The 14069-nt window shown below is 34.3% G+C and overlaps 1 protein-coding gene across 1 annotated transcript; it reads right to left on the bottom strand.

Moving 5' to 3' along the window:
• Nucleotides 1-6510: 6510 nt before the first annotated feature.
• Nucleotides 6511-13841, bottom strand: LOC140778217 (protein DEHYDRATION-INDUCED 19 homolog 6-like). The gene is made up of 5 exons (XM_073122827.1): nt 13676-13841; nt 11757-11869; nt 9219-9296; nt 8893-9131; nt 6511-6894 (listed from the first exon to the last, which is right to left on the bottom strand). Exons 1-5 carry the CDS (start codon nt 13743-13745, stop codon nt 6792-6794), a joined length of 603 nt encoding a protein of 200 aa, XP_072978928.1. The 5' UTR covers nt 13746-13841; the 3' UTR covers nt 6511-6791.
• Nucleotides 13842-14069: the final 228 nt, after the last annotated feature.

Raw genomic sequence — 14069 nt, 5'->3', positions numbered from 1 at the left:
GATATACTTGCAGCAGCATGAGGGCATGCGTGTAGTCCAACAACATGGGATGTGCGGCAGCATGAACACATAGCATGCTGACACTCAGCTTGATTACCCGGCAGAGTCCCTTTTAATGTCTTTGCATGCGATGCATTAAACTGATACGGAGCAGCTACGTCCATCGGCATGTATATTTTAGATGCAAAGTTTGTGGTGGTTTCAATGCTATCTTGCGAAATTTTTATCAACGTGTTTTGAGGGAGTGGAGATCTGTTTATCCAACACTGCAATTCATGATTTGACATGGCTAATAGGATATTGAGTGTTTTGAAATTTAAATCTCAGCGGTATCGATTTGACTGCAATATTACTGAGCTCTCGTTTCTCTCTTAAAAATAATAGAAAAACAAGTCATGGCTACATATGATTGGTTTAGAACATGAGGTTAAGAGTATGTTATTACAACACTAATGGACTAGTGGTCAATTGATTAAAAGGGTTTATGTATTTCTGAGTTCAAATTTCAGTGGTATTGATATTTAGTGAGATATCATTAAGTTTGTACTCTTTTTTAAAGAAAAAAAGAAAGAAAGTATATCGTTTACTGTTCTATGCATATTGAGATTTTACACTCCTTGCATTCATTAGCAAATTGCTAACTAGTGGCTGGTCTCGTCTTTGGCTTGTTACCTTGGCTATAACTTATTCCAATTTGACACAGAATTATAATTTGGAAGAATATAAATCATACTATTAAGTGTTTGATTTTTATGAAGTAGTCTTCGCCGGTTATTTCCTCCTTAATAGCTTAAGAAATTTCAAAGGAGATCATAAGAATGAAAAAGCTTCATCATCGTAAGAGACAATGCCATTATTTCCTCCTTAATAGCCAAGAAGATTATTCTTAAGACCTCGAGTCGAGTACCCATGGTCTCTCTTTATCCCAACAAAACCCAAATTTAAGCTCTAGCCTCTTTCTTTCTCTCTTTCTAAAACTTAAGTCTTAGAAGAACAAAATCCTCTCTATCTAGACATCATGAATGGAATGGATTAAAATATCCTATTACAAATTTTAGAGAATGACCAAAGAGGCCTCAAAATAAAATTGGACAAGCATGCTCTTACATGAGTTTTAAATCACCCAAAATAATCTCCACCTTGATTGAAAATGCATGCTTGCCTTTCTACCATTTAGCTCAAATTTTCTTGAAGTCAAGAGAAGTAATGATTTGCTCCAAGTTCTCTATTTACACCGGCTTCATTTGCATATCCGCCAAATTATCTTCAATCTTCACTTTTACTAATTGAACTCTTTTATCTTCTATAACTTGACTAGTGTAATGATATTGCACCAATAGTGTTGTAATGAATGGAATTTTTAGCTAAATGTATCACACTTATATTGTCACCCAATATCTCTACAGGGTTACATACAAAACTAATCTCACCTATTAAACCTTAAAACCATATTGCTTTTTTGTATGCTTCTGTAGCCACCATGTGGTTCTCTATGGTTGACAAAGCTATGATGCTTTGCAATCTTGACATCTAACTTATCGGTCCATTTCTAAACCGAAATACAAATTTTCGTAGTTGACCTCCCTTTATCAAGATCATTAGTAAAGTTAGCATCAACAAAACTATACATAGAAAATGAACACTTTCTATGTGTAATAGCATAGTCATTAATACTTCTTAAATGTAGAAGCACCTATATTATAGTTTCTTAATAAGCTTTACCGGATTTTTTTATAAATCTACTCAATACACCTACCACATATCTAATATCGGGTTTTGTATATATCATTGCAAATATTAAATCTCCAATTATACTAGTATAAAATATTTTGGCCATACTTTCCTCATCTTTTTAGTCTTTCAACATTGTTTTGAGGACAATTTAAAATGAGGTGCTCAAGTAGTCTTCGTCGGTTTTGAGGACAAACCACCTCACGTTAGATGGGATAGGATTAGTCCCTAGTTATCTTCTATTGTTTTGCATTTGATTATTATAGTTGCACTTCAATCTCTATGTTTCAGTTAATTGCTTATTGCTATTTGATTGAGTCAAGTCGAGTTAGTCGATTGGGCTAGCCACACCAACTATGACCGGTAGCCACCTATGAAACATTGCGGTGTGGTTCGAGGTTATTATCGATTATTAGATTATCTTGACCTAACTATCTCTCTCTCAACCCTTGCTCCCTCCTCCATAGAAGCCCTAGCATAGCCGGCTTCATCCTTCTCCGTTCGACTGAATCCACTTAGTCCCTTAGAAATGGTCCTCTTCTTCGTTCTCTTCTCTTCCTCAGTCACTATATCACTTCACCAACATACCGTCAATGTCATTGTCATCTTCATCTCAACTAACTACTACCACCACCCTCGCCATCCATGGGTAGACCACACCGCCATTAACCTACCCTAATCGAGCTTGAACGTATCAAAAAGATCCATTTGTTACTAATCTTGTGCTAATCTTTCAAGTTTTCCATCCGCCCCACCCTCCCTCCCCCCCAACCCCCCTCCCTTTTTTTTGGTCTTGGACACCCACTTGCAACCAATTGCTTTCCTACATTTGGTAACTCAATTAAGTCCCAAGTCTTGTTACTATAAAGTGCTAATTTTTTTTTCTCTATAGCTCTTTTCTAATGGCTAGAATTAGCTCACTTCGTGGCTTCAATATAAGATATTGAATTTTCATTTTCAATAATTAAAGCACACATAGTAATATAATTTACATAGTTTTGATGCCACTTAGGAGCATGAACTTTTATTAAAGAATGTTGTACAAGTAGAGTGGATTGGATTTGCCGACCATTCTCGATCATCTTCATTTTCCCTATCATGCTCACCAATATTTATGAGTATGATCAAAAGATAATTCTCAATGAGCTTCAAAATCTTGAGATTTATTATCTTCTTTTTAATCATTACTATTTTTTTCAATCTCTCTTATTAGCATGGAGGACTCATCAAAATGTACATCTCGACTTGTGATTATCTTCTTTGTACTTGAATCCCATAATCTATAACATTTTACTCCTTTGCTAGAGTCCATAAAGATTCATTTTTTTAACCTTGAATCCAACTTGTTTGCTTGATGACTTGAAACAAATGCATATGCATTACAACCCTAAATCTTTAAATCTAAATAATCACTTAAATTTCAATATCAAACATCATTTGGAGTCTTTATCTCTAATGCAACCAAAAGAGAATGATTAATAAGAGAACAAGCCATTGATATGGCTTTTGCCCATAGCTCTTGCTATAAGTTAGATTGCTTAGCATATAATGAACATGCTTCATAATAGTGCAATTCATCCTTTCAGTCATGTCATTTTGTTGAGGAGTGTAGGCATTTGTTACGATCTGATCACATAGGTTAAGTTGAGTCAAGTTAGTTAGCTTTATCTTATTATTTGAATTTCAAATAAATCGAATAAACCGTATGTGGATCCAATTTTTTAGAAATTTTTACTCCTATAAATAGGAGTGGACATGTGTTGATAATTATCATTGAAGGAATCTGAGTTTAGCCGAGTTATTATTTTCATCTTTATCTTTTATCATAGCTGTTATATTGTCTATATCTTTATAGGAGTAAATCATAACCGAAGAAATTCAAGCATCTAAACCCTAGCTATCATCTTCCTCTAGTAGCCACCTTATCTTACGGTCGTCCACCACACTCCGACAACTGCTGCAATGTCGATTAATTACTATTCTACCCTACTTCGATCTTGCTCCACTATTTTAACCATAACTTTCCATCCGGATCCCTGATTGACTTTATTCCAAAACTATTATATTTGAAACTTTCGAGATTACTACCCCTCAAAATCTTAGGATCATCCTACAAACAGGTCGTTCTAAATCTAGTTTATAACTGGTATAATATCTTGTAATTTCTTTCTCTTTGCAAAATTTATTAAACTTCATAGATATTAACTCTACACCATTATCTGTTTGAAGAACCTTAATGCATTGACTTGCATAGACTTTTCTATTTTTGGTTGGAAGTTCTTAAAAGCATAAAATATATTATCCTTAGACTTGAGAGTCTTGATCCACACTTTTTTGAGAAATCATTAATAAAATATTGTAATATAAAGTGTACCCCTATAGGAAGCTATCGCCTATCGAAGAAGAACCCTACACATCCGAGTGAATATAATCAAGTATACTTTGCTTGTCTGTTTTTTAAGCTTGAATACTCTCCTACGATGTTTTTCATAAATATAATCCTCACATTTACCTCTTCATTAACGATAGTGCTTCCTAATAACTTATATAAATTTCCAACCTGGATTCTCTCTTTATTACAACTAGAGCCTGTTTACAAACATTAATAACTCCACCTCGCGTGATGAATTTTTAACCATTCACATCAAGAGATGGAGATATTAAACTTTTCTTCAATTTCACTACATGCCTTCAATCCTTCTAATAGAGCTATCATTCTCAAGCATATATAATCAATATTAGTGACCATCTTTGTAGAATTATTTCCCATAGAAACATTCCCACCTTCACATCCCTTGTAGGTGGTGAACCATGATCGATGTGGACACATATGATGTATAACTCCATTATCAAGTACCCTATTTTAATAAAATGTAGGATTGTGAGCCACCATCAAAACCTCTTCTCTTGTGAAACATGATGTTACACTTTCGACTTCTCAATTTTTAAACTAGAAGAACCCTGAACTTTTCTCTTTAAACAATATATTCATATGACTCAGTTTTTCGTAAAACCAATGTACACCTTTTTTATTAGGCCTCATAAACTTTGATCGAGCTTTAGACTTGCTTCTTGATTGACTTCTTGATTAATTGCTTTTATCGAATGATTTTTCATGTTGTCATTAGTGCCTTATCTTTGGTTGCAACTGAACTACCCAAAAGATGCATTTTTCTAAAGCTCATCTAGGAGAAGAGTAATACAAACCGAGTTATAATCAATCGAATCTTTTTTTGCTACAACTCAAAGTAGTGGCAAGATTATACGAAGAAATTGTCTATCTTGTAACTTAATCATCAATCCTCACCCAAATGTTCTCTAATTGACAATGATGTTGTTAAACTCATTCATGAGCTTCGAGTTCTTCTTACCCTATTTTATTCTTAAGGAATATAATTTTCTTTTCAAAATATCTGATTTGTAAGTGATTTTGTTTAATACAAACTCTCCAACTTAGCCCACAAATCTTTAGCATTTTTTCACTAATTATGTTAAACAAAGCTTCGTTTTCTTGATATAAAAAGAATAGTATTCTAACGAGCTTTCAAGTAAAGCTCTTCCATAACTCGAAGTCTTTATTGCAATCAAACTTCTCTACCTCAAATGTATAAAATATCCATCTTCCCTATTTAAAAAGAAGTATAACACTACTACAACACAAGATTTATTTGGTACCTAAATTCAGGCTACATCCATAGTCCACAGACAAATATATCTACTATCAATTAGAGAAAATTTACAAAGAGGGCATATGAGATTACCTCCTCAGAGACTATAAGAATGAGAAAAAGTTTCTCACCATAAGAGACAATGTCACCGTCTCCTCCTCAATAGCCAAATAAGAATATTATGTTCAAGACCTTGAACACTAATAGTATCCTTTTAACCCAAGAAAACTCAAAACTCAAGATCTCTCACCCTCCTTCTTTCTCTTTTAGTAAAACCCAAGTCTTAAAAGAGAAAATCCTCTCTATCTAGACATCAAGAAGGGGATGGGATAGAAAACCCTATTATAAATTTTGGGGAATGATCAATGAGCCCTCAAAATAAAATTGGACAAGTATGCCCTTACATAAGTTTTAAATCACCCATAACATATTTTACTCTTATTTTAGAGGAAAAAAAAGAGATTAAAGTTGGCGGTAAAATAGCTATTTGATATTTGTTTTGTTAATATTAGGGATGAGATTTTTCATAGTATATAGGTTTAATGTGTACTTAAAAAAAATGAGGGGTTCTGGAATATAGTTTACGAGTTCTTGGTATAATTATCTGTACTTAAAAAAAAAAAAAATTGATAATGGGGGGACTTCCTTGGAAATGCACTTTCATTTTGATGGTTCTCCTTTTCTTTCCATTGTGCTTAATTTCATGGTTGAGTTTTGAATCAAAGAGAAAAAAAAAAATCATGGTTGTGAGAGAAAATACTTGCTATTGATTTGGTAGCTACAGTCCTATATATCTCAAAAAATGAATTTCTCAACAAAAAATTATGTTATATTTCACAAGAGAAAAAAGAGAGGATCTAAGGTTGTTTGGAGCCCCTTGGAATGTGGAATCTTTTAGATTTTGGGGAAATGCAATGGAAGGGAAAAACTTGTGTGGAAATTTTCATTCAAATTATAGCCCTCAAAGTTCTCTGGAAAGTCAACATGTTTCAACAATTGCTATTATCCAGCTACAGATCAAAACAAATGCTTTCAAATATATTGGCAGCTAAAAAAGAAGACTATTGCAGCATTTGTAATATGAACTTGCCAAAGAGAAAAAGGCACAAAATGAACACTGCTGCTGACCCATCATTATTTAAATAATAATTTCCATTGTTCTATAAGGACGTTGCCAAGTTTTGTTTCACATTGACCGGAACAACTTGGATGTTAGAACCATAGCATCTGTCTTGCAACAGCAAATGAAGTTGCTGAAGTTACTATAATTAATTGATATATGGTACATAAAGATAGGCAACTTCCAAAGAAACTGTACAAGGGGCACACTCACAAATTCCTTTATGGGATTGTCTATCCCATTTGAATAGAGCTCTGAGTCATCAGATAGCTTCAAAAAATGGTTGACATAAGCACCTCTTGAACAAACCTAGATTTCTGCAGTTTCTCTTCGTAGTCCTTCTCCAGAGAATCGCTGGATATACACAGCTCCAACCTGCGAAAGAAGAGCCAACAGTTCATTTTTATCTATTAGAGATATAAGCTGCAGATTTCAAGCCAAAGGCAGATGAACGACGCAATTGACTTAATCACGATGAAAACTGCTTTGGAGAAATATATGTAATTGAAAATTCTTAAGCTTTTGTTGAACATACAATAGGTTGCAAGTACATCTGCTGCAAAAATATTTACCTAACCTAAATAATCTAAATGGAACTAAACGAGGACCTTGTGTTGCAAACATTGTTAATATACACCAAACCTAAAAATTGTTTGTTGCTCTCTCCTGTCTTCATATATATGAAATTCAATACTAGTTGCATACCTACACTATGTCAAATTGGAATATTCTTCCCCAATCATGTATAAATATTTAACAGTGAATCTCTTCAAAAGTTATGTGAATGAACTTTTTCAAAAGATCTGCCTTCGTGATGACTTTGTCAATGATCATTATTCATTGCCGATACCAACTAATCAACAGGAGCTTTTACATTGACAATGTCATTTCAAAGGATCACTTAATCAACTGGGATATTGTACATTAAAGATAATCTGTCATGTTGCCTTCATTACTAGTTAATCTTTCTACAGACGATCAACTTGCCTGTTCAACTGTGTTTCTGTGTGCCATCAACCCTACTAAAAGAAATAGGGCTATGAAAAGAGGAAGACAAGATTTGAAGCTTCACGAAAACTTCCTGCTTCTTCTGGTGTAGCAGTTTGTATGAGAGGTGCAATAAGAGTGGGAATTGCATTGATATATAAACAGACACGCATAAAGTAGAAAATAGGAAATTGGCTCAATATTTTATTTCTTAAAGTATGTGTAGTAGTGAAATTGGGGAATTATACGGAAAAGAGTTCTTTTCTTTCTACTATATTAATATTGTTTGTCATCTTGTTAGTGACCCCAACTCTTGAGTCCTTTTTTTCCATAATGAACCTTGAGCACCAATTTAGCAAACTTACTTTCTTGTCTACTTAATTTGTTTCTAGTATAGATCCCTACTGTTTCTAGTTTCTACTCATAGGCAGAAAAGACAGTTCTTTTCTACTGTACCAATATTGGTAATGATCTTATTAATGACCCAGCTCAAGGAAAAAAGTGGTGCTGTGGAGAAGCAAGGATGCCAGGGCTTCAAAATTCATGCTGAATTTTGATAACACAATGCAACTTGGTCCAATTGGACTCCCATGTCAATCCCAATAAATCAGTCTTTCCACAAAGTCTCTTTCTTGCGAGAAAAGGTAGCAAGTTACAAATTGAGAACAAAAGGATTCATTGGGTATGATTTTCTTAAACTTCAACAACTACTATTCAATCTGAAGAATTCCTTTCTCATGCAGCCTAACAAGGGAGCTTGCAAATGCCACTAAGTTTGTGCCTTACTTGCATTTCATTATGAACATCCTTTATATCTGTTCTCATGATTTCAAAGAACTACTAATACTTCAGTGATATCAACTTAAGTGGGTCCTATCCCCACTTCTCAAAACACAAGGAGAGAAAAGAAAAAAACTATGAAGAAGGATGAATCCTACAACTAAGAAAAAGTTGCTTCATAGAATCAAATATTCTAGCTATTTAAAAACTCTATATAGGGCTATCTTTTCATGCCTTAAAAGTAAAATAATGATATTGAGATTTCAGAGGATACATGTCATCTCGGCATCTAGAACATGTCCATAACTAATAACAAAAATATTCTCCATGCAAATCAAGTACATGAAGGCTAACAAGTGCAACAGCCTTCAAGTTTCCTGGACAAACTCCTGGTGCCACAGGATAGAGATGGGCACCTTTGACCACTTAACAATGGAACTGACATGCAAGACGATCCATTGAGTAAAATATGTTTTGTGTACTTCTACCAACAACAATGGCATTATGATTATGAACAACCTACTCAAATTAATACATGCACTTTATATGGGGAATAGACTTAGTATTTTTAGTTCTTCATTATATTAGTAATCAAGAGGAGAGTACCTCTGATCATGTAGGGAGGCTGGCCCGATATCTCTCTCATGGTTCATGTCTACTGATTTCGTATTGAGGAAAGGTATGCTGCCGATAAATTGTGAGATCAGTGGATCAGGGGCAGAGTCAGGTGCATGTGTTTTCCTGCGATTAGAGGCTACTTCAAAGAATGAACTGACTTCATATGGCACCTTCCCAACTTCTGCTGAACTATTAGTCCATAGGCTTGTTTTGTCAGACTTCCTCCTCTGTAAAAACAGGATTTTTTAAATTTGATTGTATGATTGTCTGAGGTAATGGAATTCCACCTTAATATAAAATATAATGCTGAATACCTTGACAAGATGTGAATGTTGCACTATAAAATGTGCAATCATATCGTTCCCTGGGTTGGCTGCACATACAGGGCATACCTGAAAGAAAGCATGCATCAGCATTATGATAAAGGATTTATGTGTAAATGATGCTTAAGAGGGTTTACTGATAAGTCAGAACATGTCCAAGTGGAGTATGAATAATTGAATAAATGGTGCATATAAGTATATAACAAAAGGAAATATTTTGTAGATTACAAAGAAAGAATAGATTAATATCTCTTTCAAGGTTTCATCCAGACAAGAAATTAATAGACAATAGATATCATAATTTATGGTGGAAAATTTTACAGCTAAACTATATATACAAATGGACAGAGAAGAAAGCTGCTACCAAATCCCAAAAAGAAGAAAAAGAATACATCTGTACCTGCAGTAAGAATTGGAAGCTACAAAAATGATAGTATCATTTTAGATCAAACATAAATCAGGTTTATCTCTGATGTGATTTAAAGACTTCAAGATGAGAAAGGTTTGAAAACCAAAAATCCGAGTAACTTTTGGGAGGGGATAGTTGAATTGTACATGATGTGTTTGATTTCAGCAATACAGAACTCTTATTCAACTGTAAAATTCTGAACGAATACATGAAAAACAAATGATAAATAATTAAATAAACTATCAAATTCCATGGTACTTTTCTTAAAATAAGCAGCATCTAAAAAATTGAAAAATATGATAAAGAGAGGTGTATAACAGTATAACCCATGTTATACTATTTATAGTTCTGTACTGACAAAACCAACCTTTCCTATTACAATCAATTGGTCAACCAGTGGTGAGATCAATCTAACCTAGTGCCAACAGACTCTTGGTAGCACAAATTAGAAATCACATCAGCCCTAAGATAAGAGAAAAAGGATTTTACTGGTTTGATTTTTGATGACCTCAACCATACAATATTTATACAACTAAAGCCGACATAAGTATAGTGATTTCAGCTAATTGGTAGATTTTTCCTTGCTTTTTAAGGCTCACAACCCACTGAAGTACAGAACTGCTGATTTCTCTCTGGGCGCTCTACGATACTAGTTCAAGACTTCCCATCTTTCAAGATCCATCATGAGAAAGAGGAATTCAACATGAAGTAACACATTTCACTAGCTCTGAATTTTTTTATTTTGCTTTAACTGTTAAAACTACAGAATTTTAAGAACATAAAACTTAATAATAGAAACAATACAACTATAATTGTTGTAGGTAACAAGCAACATCAAGTGATTGCAAAGAAAAACTACAGATGACTAGAGTGTGAATGAAACCATATTTATGACCGACTTTAACAAGCATCTCCAGTTGCAACTCTAGTTAGAAAATAGCAAAGAGACATTAGATGGTTTTACTTTTCACTCTTAACGAGGATGACTTTGTAAACTTTTCCACACATGTATGGAAGAAGGTAACAGATCATTGGGAAGATTTAAAGGAAATACTTGTGATAATATAGAGGATGTGACCAACCACTTTCCCAACAAAAAGTTTAAAACTAAGAACCTTCAATCCAAAGATACTTGGTTATAGGATGCATCTTTTCTGCCATTCTGGGAGATCCCTCAATTTGGGTCAGATTCATCCCATGGCGTATGACTACATGATTCAAGGCATCAAACAATCTTAGATTGCATTGACTGTGTTTGCTAGTCAAAAATTTTTAGCTTGCAGATTCATCTCATGGCATCAAACAATCTTTTGCATTTACTGTGTGTTTGTTAGTCAAATGTGATGCATCTTTTTTGCCATTTTGGGAGATCCCTCAATTTGGGTCAGATTCATCTCATAGCTTATGACTACATGATTCAAGGCACTAAACTATCTTAGATTGCATTGACTGTGTGTTTGCTAGTCAAAAAATTTTAGCTTGCATCACACTACCACAGTCAGCCAACTTTAACTCCTAAGAGAGTGAAATACTGAAACCAGACACCATATGAGAAAGACATAATTTTGAAAGCTTAGATATGTGGTTGGGGCTCCTATTAGGTAGTTGTTTGCTCCTGAGTTATGGTTTAACCACACCTCATGAATGTGACAGATCCTCCAGGGTCATAAAGAGAAAAAATTGCTTGGAAGTTGAAACATTAATCTCTAAGATGAAATAATACATATGTACTCCAATCACAGTATTCAGACATTTACAACTTACTGAAGTCACTCATAGAAGTGATATCTTTGGTCCCTTACGACGGTTCTTATCAATCCAACTCAGTACGGCTGATAACTACTGCTTCTATATGCGACACTGGTAATTCAAAGACATATTAGAAACATTTAGGAGTTACGACCACAGTACAATCAACATGTCTTCCAATAGTATGTTGAAGATTTTGGCTGTGAAAGGCTGATGGCATGCACAAGCATTTTCTTCATCCAAAAGTATATGGGAGCTATACTTTAACCACAAAAATTTAAAGCTTAATCACATAAACTTTTGGTACGTACTTAGGCTATGCTCTGTGCACATATTAGAAGAAATCAAAATTGGAAAAACAAAAATTTTACCGCATTTTTCAAGTCAAAGCAGTGTTCATCTTGTAGATGGTTAGAGAGGAAAGGCACTTCAACATCAACACAGCAGAAAGGGCATGGAAAGTATTCCCATATATCTTCATCTCCTGCAAGATCCAAAAATAAATGTAATTTCCATAAGAATCCCCTGAAAACTGAAAAGTAGTTTAAGTCAAATGTGGTGCAGTTGACACTTCTAAGCACCCAACATAATGGATAGAACTTGTGTGCATTTGGGATATAATACAAATGCTGTATAACTATAAAAAAGGCACATTGTAATACTTGTCTCTTTTCTCACAGTATGATAAGACACAAAAATGTCTGCTATTAAATATGTAATTTGGAAGATGAAAAATTGGATAACTAGAAAGAATTCACTGGTAATACTTCATATTTTTTAAGATAAAGACATGTAAAAGAATTCTAATCCTCCTTAGAAGATGGAGGATAAATGTTACATGAGAAATTATCGTCGCATATGGAAGCTTCTATCAAATTCAGAATCTTCTATCGTGGAAATAATTAATGTAGTTCACAAAGGAAGAAGTATATCATCAATAAGGTACAATGTTCATAAATCATGTGCAAAGATTAAATAGGTTTGACACTTTAATTACGCAATATATGTTAATAACCACTTCACTTACCAATCATTTGGTCAGCATTACTTGCTACTAAAACACCTTTCTAGACACACTTTCTTTGGAGAGAAAATAATGGAGATCCACGAAGCATTATCTGCCCAAGTACTTGTGTTACCTCCAAAGGTTCAGTCAAAGAAGTTTTCATTAGAGGCATTGTTTTAGAAAACAGTTACTTTGACCACCTTAACGCCAGCCTTAGGCAGCCATTTTCTACAACCACTTAACTGCACCTAGGCATCTGCATTATAATTTGTTATAAAAATTTCTTATGGAGGACGTCCTCGAACTTCAAATTAATATTATATGCTTTCAGAATGATGGATTTTGCTGGCTTGTTATGTTCTTTGTAAAGACACAATCTCGATATTTTGGGTTATATGTGATTTCAGTTCATACTTCATTTTCTTGCAAAATTTACTTTTAAGATACTTTGGATACTCAATAATCTAGATTATACTCATATCTAGGAAACCCAAGAGCCTAACTTGCTACTTAGAATATTAAATCTTTCATTGAGCTTATGACCTAGTCCTTCTACTTTCTGATTTTGCTTCCACTGGTAAATTTACACCAATTCGTAGAGGATTAATGTCAACTTGATGGTTAGTCATAAAACACTTTGGAGCCTTCTCATCAATCAATTGTGCTCTAGAGGACCCTGCATCGCAATCAATCTCCACATAAATAGTCACCAACAAAACGTCAGATAAACGTATCTAATCTACAGAAAACTTCACACAGAAGGAAACAATATTGGACTGTGATAAGTATCACAAGTGTTCTATTAACTGCCTTTTTAATAAAAAGGAAGCTTTTATCCTAACAAATGAACAAAAGAGTGACACAGCCTACAAGAAACTCCAACCCTAACAATGCAAACTTAACACAATGAGAATTAATAATAAAGAAACATAAAACGATCCCAACTCGGAAAGGCAAAGGAAACCAATTTCCTAGAATCAGGCATCTCGCAAAGTCTAGAGAAGAACAACCTACAAATTTTCTCATTGCAGTCATGAACAGTAAGTGCCAAGAACAGAAACACCCAATCGGGAAGAACTAGACAACAACAACCATTGCAGTAAATTTGATCAAGAAACCAAGAAAGCAGGAGCAATAGCCGAAGCGAAACGACCAAACTCACGGGTTAAGCTAAGCTTAAGAATAGAAAAAGAAAAAGAAAAAAAAAAGTAGAAACAAAAGAAACGAGTAATTTGAATAGTAGCGAAAGTAGTAGTAGTAGTAGTAGTAGTAGTAGTAGTAGACCTGATTGAATAGCTGAAGAAGAAATGTTCCTCGCCTGGATTCTGCAACCCCACGACTCTTCCACCTCCATTCTTGCTCTCTTCTCGCTTCCCCTACGCGCCAAATGAAACCAACTCCTCGAGAGAAATGAGAGAACTTTTGTGATGGGTTTTTGGAGAGAGAGAGAGAGAGAGAGAGAGAGTCCTCTTTGTCCGTTTATAGTTTAGACTCTATTTTTTTTGTCACTAAAAAGATGGGGTCTTTCACAACGACTCCATTTGGGGAAGGCATTTTCTTATTTTGTCCTTTCAAACTTCAAACTGTGGAATTAGGTTTTGATTCATCTCCCATTTTTTATTTATTTATTTACAATGGATAAATTGTGACAAGAAAATGGGCCACATTGTTTATCTCG

This window comes from Typha angustifolia, chromosome 3, assembly GCF_048772165.1.
Source record: "Typha angustifolia cultivar Huaian chromosome 3, ASM4877216v1, whole genome shotgun sequence".
In the NCBI taxonomy this organism is placed as follows: Eukaryota; Viridiplantae; Streptophyta; class Magnoliopsida; order Poales; family Typhaceae; genus Typha; species Typha angustifolia.
This window is presented reverse-complemented; position numbering and strand designations above follow the sequence as displayed.